Source organism: Podarcis muralis, chromosome Z (assembly GCF_964188315.1).
Source record: "Podarcis muralis chromosome Z, rPodMur119.hap1.1, whole genome shotgun sequence".
NCBI classification, from domain to species: domain Eukaryota; kingdom Metazoa; phylum Chordata; class Lepidosauria; order Squamata; family Lacertidae; genus Podarcis; species Podarcis muralis.
Window position 1 is genome coordinate 44,245,270 of NC_135673.1, and position 9,704 is coordinate 44,254,973.

The 9,704-nt window shown below is 46.4% G+C and overlaps 1 protein-coding gene across 3 annotated transcripts; it reads left to right on the forward strand.

Moving 5' to 3' along the window:
- Positions 1-334: 334 nt before the first annotated feature.
- Positions 335-8,246, forward strand: SLITRK4 (SLIT and NTRK like family member 4). Of its 3 annotated transcripts, none has more exons than XM_028715167.2 (2): positions 335-826; positions 4,523-8,246. In XM_028715167.2, the coding sequence occupies exon 2, from the start codon at positions 4,585-4,587 to the stop codon at positions 7,090-7,092; it is 2,508 nt and encodes an 835-aa protein (XP_028571000.1). In that variant the 5' UTR covers positions 335-826; positions 4,523-4,584; the 3' UTR covers positions 7,093-8,246. The 3 variants fall into 3 exon arrangements, with proteins under 3 accessions (XP_028571000.1, XP_028571001.1, XP_028570999.1); XM_028715168.2 differs by lacking the exon at positions 335-826 and adding an exon at positions 895-992; XM_028715166.2 differs by lacking the exon at positions 335-826 and adding an exon at positions 1,424-2,102.
- The last annotated feature ends 1,458 nt before the right edge of the window (positions 8,247-9,704 follow it).

Sequence of the window (9,704 nt, forward strand, 5' to 3'; positions counted from 1 at the left end):
GGAAGAATAATACTAAGGAGGGGGAAGAGTGAGAAGCTGTATATTTATGTGTGTTAAAAATAATATATAATTGGTTTCCCGCCCCCCCCCCCATCATATTGCAGCTGTTGCCTAGGCATAAAGAGCAGAGCGAGAGGTGGGATATATATATGAATATGTATATGTGTGTGTATATATATATATTCCTCCTTGCACAGATAACCTCTCTCTTAAAGGGAGAGAGAGAGATTTTTCAAAAAGTTATTATTGGGAAATAGCAAAGCGGCTGGTATTCTCAGCGAACCGAAGTCTGCAGAATTGCTCCGCCCTTCTCAGCTTGTTGGAAGGGGTGTTAAATTCTTGAGCATTGGGAATGGGAGCAGAGGCTTCGCGCTCTCCTTTCCTCCTCTCTCCCCCAGTATCACTACTGACCCCGCCTCGTTTTCTAGTGAGATGCGGTACAGACACTAAGCCTTAAAGCTCAGGAACGTGCCCCCCGAGAACAAGACGGACTAGTCACCTAGGTCAGAAGGACTGCTAGAAGCGTTTTCTCCTCCTCCTCCTCGTTCGCCCCCCGCCTCGCCTGCCTTCCACTCTTCTCTGCATTACCTGGACGCTGAGCATCGCTCGCTCTCTGTGCGTGGGGGGGGGGGGGGTGCAGCTCCATCAGAACCTCGAGTGATCCATCTCGGGATGACGCGACAGGGATCCCAACTCCTCGCTTAAAGGCAGCTTCTTTTAGGAGGCAAGCGGTGGGCTCCGGAAGGGCTTTCCCGCACCCACATCTTCTTCCTATTTATTTTTATTTCCACCATCTCCAGCTGGCTGAGTAGGAAACTGGACGAAGGTACGGTGGCACTTCTCCCTCCCTCCCTCCCCCGCCAAAAAAGCACCCAAGCTAGGAACGGCGCGGTTGGTGGGGTGGTTTAGCGGCGCGTATTTCTTACTGGTATGAAGGACGGGGGTGGATCTGTGCCTGTGATTCTTTTGCTTCTCCCTCCCCGCCAAACTAGGTATTCGTCTTTTTTCGTGTATTAAGGGATAGAGAGAGGTGTCTGGTGTGGGGGAGTGGAGTTATTATTATTATTATTAGGAGTATAAGAAGTATATTCGGTTGCGTGGACGAGGTCTCTGGGTCTTGAGGTTTCTCTGGACTTTATGCAAAAGAGGATTACTCAAAGCGCAGAGGGAGAGTGCGTGAAACTCTCCTGCGGTTGGACTGAGGGACCTAGAGCCGCGGGCTGCCGTCTAGGTGGACCTGCTGATAAGCGGCTTTTGTGTGTGAGAGAGAGAGTGTGCAGGGGGTGGCAGTGTGTGTGCACGACCTCCAGCGGCGTGTGGCTCGCCGTGCGCCCTTCTCTCCAGGCCGTGCGGTCGTGAGAACGCGCGATCCTCCCGTGCAACGTGTGAATATATATTTTTGCCGGTGTAACCTTGGGGGGGGGGGGCGGGTATGTGTGCGCGCGCGTGCGCCAATGTCTCCTCGCCACCCCTCCACGGTTCGTGTCCCTGCATTAGCTCGGCGTATATGTGAGAGTTTTGCATGGAGGACTGTCGGTCCTGTTTCTGTGCGTGCGCGTATCTTCTCTTGCACTGGGGCTGTATCCTGTGGCTCGCGCGCATCTTAAGCGCATCTCTGGGCTGCGTCTCTCAAGTGTGTTTTGGACGCCGGGCGTTTGTGTGTGTGTGCGCGCGCGCACGCCTTTGCGCACCTTCTGCTCTCCCTGCCTGCTGGTGTGTGTGTGTGTGTGTGTGTGTGTGTGTGTGTGTTTAGCTGGTTCCTTTCCTGATCCGTGTGTTTGTGTGTGTGTGTGCGCGTGTGCGTGTGCGTGTGCGCGCTCGTGCGATTCTTTCTCTGTGTGCCCTGCGTTGTGTCGCATGGAGAGCTGGCGCTGAGTACGGGGCTCCATAGCCTGCTTGGGTCTCGTGTGTGTGTGTGTGTGTGTGTGTGTGTGTGTGTGTGTTTTGGGGTGGGGAGAGAAGAGAAGAGAAAGCAAGCACACACACACACACACACAAGTCCCCATCACGTAGAGAGACAACCCCAGAAACTGCATAGCAGAGAAGGGGAAAGACAGAGGAACCAGAAGCCGCGTTTGGGTAGCTTGAGCCGGCTAAGCAAGGTAAGGATGGGGGGGGGGGGTTTGAGAGAAAAGGGGTAGGCTTTTGCCCAAGATAAGAAAAGCGCGCGGGGGATGGAGATTGCATGCATTTCAGCAATGGGGGGAGTGTGTGCAGAGGGACGGTTTCTCCTTTGCAAATGGATCTTTCGCTTGCAGTTCTCTGTCTCACCCCCTCCCTATTTCCTCTGGAGATCCACGTGAAAGGGGTTTGTTTGGTGAGAAAGAGAGAACTGATTTTGGGAGCGACGGGGTGGGGGCGCTTGACACTGTCTTCCACCCACCCGTTTCCCCGCCGGCCCTCCGCTCCGATATATCTATCTATCTATCTCCCGGGCGGGCCGCGAGGGTATGAAAGAGAGGATGAGGTGGAAAGAGAGACCCTCTTCGGAGCGCCCCGAGGGAGCTGCCCGCACGCCGGAGGCAGGCGATCCGGGAGCGGCAAGGCTGCGGCAAAGCATTGCGGTGGAGCACCCCCCGCACCGCACCGCTGCCGCCGTCCCTAGGGAGAAACCGGGCAGGGAGCCCGCCAGCTTCGGATGGGGGGGGGGGGAGGCGGAAGGCAGCCCAGCTGTGGGTTCTTCCTCCTCAAGTCATAGCCTCCCTCTTCCATCTCATAGCAGTCAGCTTCTCCGTTCCACGATCCTGCCCCAGAGGCCTCATTCAGTGCCATGGGAAGGGTCCTTTTACAAATTGTTCAGACCTACGTCCATCATCCATCTTCCCCACGCCACCACTTTCTCTTCCAAAGAATCCCAACGCTCCCTCAGCCTCTCCCACGTTGCCCAGTCCTCGCTGTATCTGTCTCCCCCAAAAGATCCGAGCCTGCATGTTCCTCCCTCTTCCATCCTGCCTTTTCTACTCTTCTTTCTGATTCTCTTACCCCCGCTTCCGTCTGCCACACTCTACCCCTATTCATCCCTGATTCCCACCCTCCTCTCCATTTTTCTTCCCTTCTGGTCTCCCATGACCTCCACCTTCTCTCCAGGCTCAGTTTTTCCTTACTCACTTTCCTTACACACTCCTGTCCTGGTCTAATCACACATATACAGTACTTTCCTTTCTTCCCCACCGGACACAGATTTCTGCATCCTTTTCATCCTTCAAATTCTCCTTGGCCTTCCCTTCCTCCCCCATTTCTTCTCCTTCCTTCTTTTTCTAACACCGCCCGCCCCAAGTTCCATTCTGTGATCTTCATTGTTCTCCAAGACAACTCCTGGACTTCCTTAGCAACCCATTTTATTTTATTTTATTGCAACTCATTTTTCTTCTCTTCTCTCCCTCTCCCTCTCTCTCTATCTCTCCTTCATAAAGAAGGCAACCCAAATGTTTAAATGTCACAAATGCGGTTCAGCAACTTCTTCCCCCAGGAGGTCAGGCAGGGTCCTGTGTTGAAATAAAACTTGAATGCACAGCTGCTGCCAGATTAGGCCATAGATGTGTGTGTTTGTGTATGTGTAAGATTCATGGAATCCACCTCCTGTGAGAATGCAGAGGTTTGGGGCAAATTATATAAGGTTCTGCATGATAAAAGTTGCTGGACAGTTTGGATGGATTTCAGCCTAGTGAATTATGACTTTGGTTTGCACTGCCGATTAAGGTGCCCTTTTGGGATGCTGGATGCTCGCGCGCACACACATACACACACACCGATAATAAGCACTGTTAATTTGTAAATGTAGAGAGCTGTAGCCTCTGGGTTATGAGGGGGAGTAGTTAATGTTCCTGGGTTGCATTTTTTTTGGGGGGGGATTTTTATCATAAATCTAAAAAAAGAACAGGAGGCACATATCAATGGCTGGCACAGAACTCAGAATCAATAGGGGGACAGCATGCATTTGCAATGAGCATTGTGTAAGAGCAGATGACCATCTTCTCTTCCCTAGATTCATTCCTTGCTCACTCCCGCTTGCATCTTTGCCTTTCTGTGCTAGATTGTCTCTCCTGCGCCCCACACACTGCCTCTCTTTCTCCTGCCTTTCGAATGGATTATGCATTGCTTCCAAATACGTGATCCAAATCCTTCTGACTATGTGCAAAATGACCGGCATTGGAATGCTAAGCATACATTACAATGGAAATGCAGTTTAGCGGGGGCTCATTCTGTTTTGGTATTCACGCCGTACACAAGACAGAGTAATGCACTGTATCCATGTATTGTGTGTATTTGAAAAAGAGAGGCTGAAGCTATGGATGGATAGACACTGATCAGAGTTATAATTTCAAATGCAAGGTACATCTGTGCCCTTTTTTGAATTGCCGCAATACATTTTATGTTGTCCTTGTACTGTACCTATTCTTGTTCAGCAACAGTAGCTCAATGTGTGCTGTTCACCTATTTACTATTAGTACTATTTTTATTTTTTATTCCTGGAATTATTACTACTGAAACATATTCTATCTTTGTCCTCCTTCTTTTGTAGATTATCTGTCTTTGTTCAGGAGCAGTAGGCTTGATTGCTGATCCTAAAACAAAACAAAAAAGATGCTTCTGTGGTTCTTTCTGGTGTTGTCCAGCCCAGCTTCTTCTACGGATCCAGAGACTGACTCATCTGTGGAAATTTGCAATGTTTGCTCCTGTGTGTCGGTGGAGAATGTACTTTATGTCAACTGCGAAAAGGTTGCAGTCTACAGACCAAACCAGCTGAAACCACCTTGGTCTAATTTCTATCACCTCAATTTTCAGAACAACCTCCTCCTCCTCCTGTATCCAAATACATTTCTTAACTTTACTCATGCTGTGTCCCTGCAGCTGGGTAACAATAAATTACAGAACATTGAGGGAGGAGCTTTCTTAGGTCTCAGTGCATTAAAGCAGTTGCACTTGAACAACAACGAATTAAAGATCCTCCGAGCTGACACCTTCCTTGGCATCGAGAACTTGGAGTATCTCCAAGCTGACTACAATTTAATCAAATATATTGAAAGAGGAGCCTTCAATAAGCTTCACAAGCTGAAAGTCCTCATCCTTAATGACAATCTGATTGCCTTCCTTCCTGATAATATTTTCCGTTTTGCTTCTCTAACCCACCTAGATATACGTGGGAATAGAATACAGAAGCTGCCATACATTGGAGTTCTGGAGCACATTGGCCGCATCGTCGAGCTGCAGCTGGAGGACAACCCATGGAATTGTACTTGTGATCTGTTGCCTTTGAAGGCATGGCTGGAGAACATGCCCTATAACATCTACATCGGGGAAGCCATCTGCGAGACTCCCAGTGATTTGTATGGGAGGCTTTTGAAAGAAACCAACAAGCAAGAGCTGTGCTCCATGGGAACAGGGAGTGATTTTGATGTGCGCATCCTGCCTCCATCACAGCTTGAACCTGGTTACAGCACACCTAATGGCCATGCAACACAAACATCCATGCACAGATTGGTAACCAAGCCTCCCAAGACGACAAACCCTTCCAAGATCTCAGGGATAGTCGCTGGGAAATCACTCTCCAACCGTAATCTCAGTCAAATAATAAATTTCCAGACCAGAGTGCCACCTCTGACACCTTGCCCACACCCCTGCACTTGCAAAACACATCCTTCAGATTTGGGATTAAGTGTCAACTGTCAAGAAAGAAATATTCAGTCACTGGCTGAGCTTACTCCCAAGCCACTGAATGCTAAGAAACTCCATGTCAATGGCAATTATATTAAGGATGTGGATACTTCTGATTTTGCAGAGTTTGAAGGGCTGGATTTACTCCACCTGGGCAGCAATAGAATCATGACCATTAAAGGGGAGGTTTTCCGCAACCTTACAAACTTGCGGAGATTGTATCTAAATGGCAATCAGATTGAGAGGCTGAGTCCCGAAATGTTTGCTGGCCTCCACAATCTCCAGTACCTGTATTTGGAATACAATGTCATCAAGGAAATTTTAGCAGGCACTTTTGACCTCATGCCAAACTTGCAGCTTCTCTACCTGAACAACAACCTGCTACGGAGTCTGCCAGCCTACATTTTTTCTGGGGCTCCCCTTGCTCGGTTGAACTTGAGAAACAACCATTTCATGTACCTGCCTGTAAGTGGTGTGCTCGATCATCTGAAATCCCTGACACAGATTGATCTGGAAGGGAATCCGTGGGACTGCACTTGTGATTTGGTTGCTTTGAAGCTGTGGCTGGAGAAGCTCAATGACGGCATCGTGGTGAAGGAACTGAGATGTGAGACGCCCGTGCAGTTTGCTAACATGGAGCTGAAGACACTAAAAAATGAGATCCTGTGCCCCAAACTTCTGAAGTCTGCTGTTTTCACCAGTCCTGCACCCTCTGTCACATTTACAACACCATTGGGCCCCATTCGTAGTCCTCCAGGTGGTCCTGTTCCATTGTCTATCCTCATCTTAAGCATATTGGTAGTGCTCATTTTGACTGTCTTTGTAGCTTTCTGTCTTCTCGTCTTTGTCCTCCGTCGCAACAAGAAACCATCAGTGAAGCACGAAGGTCTGGGGAATCCAGAATGCAGCTCCATGCAACTTCAGCTTCGCAAACATGATCACATGTCAAACAAGAAGGACACTCTGGGGGCAGAGGCCTTCATCCCCCAAACCATTGAGCAGATGAGCAAAAGCCATGCCTGTGGCTTAACGGAAACAGAAACAGGCTTCATGTTTGCCGAGCCATCGGGGCAGAAGGTCATCCTGCGAAACAACAGCGAGAAGGATAAAGATTTATTGCACATGGATAGCAGGAAAAGACTTAGCACAATTGACGAACTCGATGAGTTATTCCCAGGACGGGATTCCAATGTCTTTATTCAAAATTTTCTTGAAAGTAAAAAAGAATACAACAGTATAGGGGTCAGTGGCTTTGAAATACGGTATCCAGAGAAACAGCAAGACAGAAAAAACAAGAAATCTTTAATAGGGGGTAATCACAGCAAAATAGTCGTTGAGCAAAGAAAGAGCGAATATTTTGAGCTGAAAGCGAAACTGCAGAGCTCACCAGACTACTTGCAAGTCCTTGAAGAACAAACAGCACTGAATAAAATGTAGGTCATGCAATCTTATATCCTGCAGAGGACCTGTATTTAATGATGCAAGTGCCTTTTGTTGACTTTTAATTTCCATATAGATATTCAACCAGTAGGCATAGAGGCAGGTGATCTTATGGGTGTGTGATAAAACTTGCTCCAAACAGATATTATTTCATGAAACTCTTGCGCTGTGGAATCCTGTAGGGGTTTACTGCAAAACTCTATTGCCAAAGTGTTGCTTTATACATGTATTACACTGAATTTAACCTCAAGAGGCATATATGTTTTGTACCCTAGTTGCAAAACTCTTCATCACTTTGTGATTTGTTAAAGCAAATGCAAAAGTGAACAGGAACGAAACTGGTACCGCTGTTAGTGTACTCAGCTGAGTCATCCATCTGCACATGGATTAAAAAGTTGGTGGAGGAACTGGAAATAACCATTCCCTATGGTGTGTGATGTTGTAAGCAGCACTGTTTTAGAGAATACCTGAAAAAAAGTTTTTACAAAACAAAAAACCTTTAAAAAGCATGCAAAAGAAAGAACAGTCGATAGTATGTGTAAAATTGGTTACCTTTATGGCCTGCATCTTGAAACCGCTGGATTTATAATGTTAAATTGTGCAGAGATCTTTGTTTAAAATATACCATGCATTGCATCCCTACAAATCAATTTGACCATCTGACGCATACCACAAATTGGCATAAGATGGAACCAACTCAACCCAAGCTGATGAACAAAACAAAAATGGTGGTGTACACAATTGGAAGAAAATACTTGATGTGGGACTACTCTGTGGCTTCTCAACCCCTGTTAACCCATTCTCAGTGATGTGAAACTCCTTTCAAACCCCTAGAGGTTATCCAAAATTTTCAAAAAGATTGCTTGCTGTGTGAGCGTTTCAGAAATTATTTTTGTAATATAATTCATATTTATGAAATACTTTGTATACTAAATAGGGAAAAAAATTATGTACTCCTCAATATGTATTTAAATATGCCTGATTTGTTTTCCTGGTCACAAAGGTGCATTAATCATTCAGTATAATTTAAAAAAAGAACAATATACCAAACAGAAACTGTTGATGAAATGTATAGATTTATTTGAAAGTCAATGTGATCAGGTCTAAGACGAATAATAATAATAATGATAATAAAATTATGTTCTGTACTACGCTTGTGAAATTAGCAGGTGATCTTACTTAAGATTTGTTCCAAGAGAATTGTACAGTTAGGTAGATTTGCTCTAAACCTTTTGATATATCATATGCTTCTGGTTGCCACTAGTGGTTTTGAAAAACCCAGACTCCATTAGGTTTTCATTTTGTTCTTAAGTCTACTCAGATTGGGTGTTGGGGAACTTTAGCCCTGCAGATGTTGTTGAACCATGACTCCCATCATCCCTGGCCATTGACCATGTATACAATATGAAGATTTGCAGGCAGACGGGGAAGTTGTGGCCCTCCAGATGTTGTTGGACTTACTCTCATCATCCCTAACCATTTACCAAACCGACAGGGATGATGAAAACATCTGGAATCAAACAAAGGAGGGCCATGACTTCCCCATCCCTATTGTAAAGTGTGTAATGTTGATTGTAGTTTGTCAGGTGTTTGTAAACCATCACTGGTTGTTTTTTTTTCCAGCTTCAGGCTGGAACCAACAACAGGAGGTTTTCCAAGACTCTACTCAGAGGGTTGCACACAACCATACATGTAAATCATGTGCACATTGGTCAAATAATCCTATGAACTGTAGTTGTTCACAGTGCTGGGCTCTGTGAGGGGTAAACTACAGTCCCCAAGATTCGTGGGTGTGCTTTAAATGTACAGTGGCTGTGCGCAGCAATTTCCCAGGGACAGTGCTACTCTGTTTTCCAGTTCCCAAGAATCACTTGGCATGTCTGTGTTCCTATTTTTATGTCGTTTGGTGGTGCTTTCTTAAACCTTTAGTTAGTGTCAGTTGCTAGATATGTTCAGGGTTCTGCAACCTATCCTGGTCTCTAACAAGTAAAGTTCTGCAAGCGGAAGGGGGATACTTTTTGCCTCTAGTGCACATTCATGTATGTGAGTGTGTGCATCATCAAACACTGCACAATGCAGCTACCAAGGTATCTTTTGAACTGTTGATAACCCATTTTAGGACAGCCTTTTAGCATGCACTTAATGCAAAGGACAATTGGCTTTCAAATCAGTGGGGCATAAGCAGACAGAGATGGGCTGGAGCAACTGTGGCCATGCAGTGTTGTTGGTCTCTAGCTCCCATCATCTCTGGCCATTGGCCATGCTGTTGTACAATAATATCCCAAAGGCACCACTATGCTGGCTACCTATGGTCTAGGAGAATTGCTGAAACACACTGAGCCCATTATTTAGCTAGCCACTGTTTGCAAAATGAAAAAGAAAGTCAGGTTAGATGAGGGACTGGGAACTTGTTACCCTCCAGATGTTGCTGGACTACCAATCCTATCACCCTTGAGAACTGATCATGCTGCCTGGACTGGAGTTGATGGGAGATGAAATCCAACATCATCCTTTGAGACACAATTTGCTCAACCCCGAAGTCAAGCAATTGGTGAAGACCAATGTGCAGTTTTTGTGTTTGTGTTGGGGCAGTTCTTAGGTACTAATCT

Excerpts from the sequence above, each read along its gene's own strand:
- SLITRK4 (XM_028715167.2), top strand. The coding sequence starts at position 4,585 with ATGCTTCTGTGGTTCTTTCTGGTGTTGTCCAGCCCAGCTTCTTCTACG.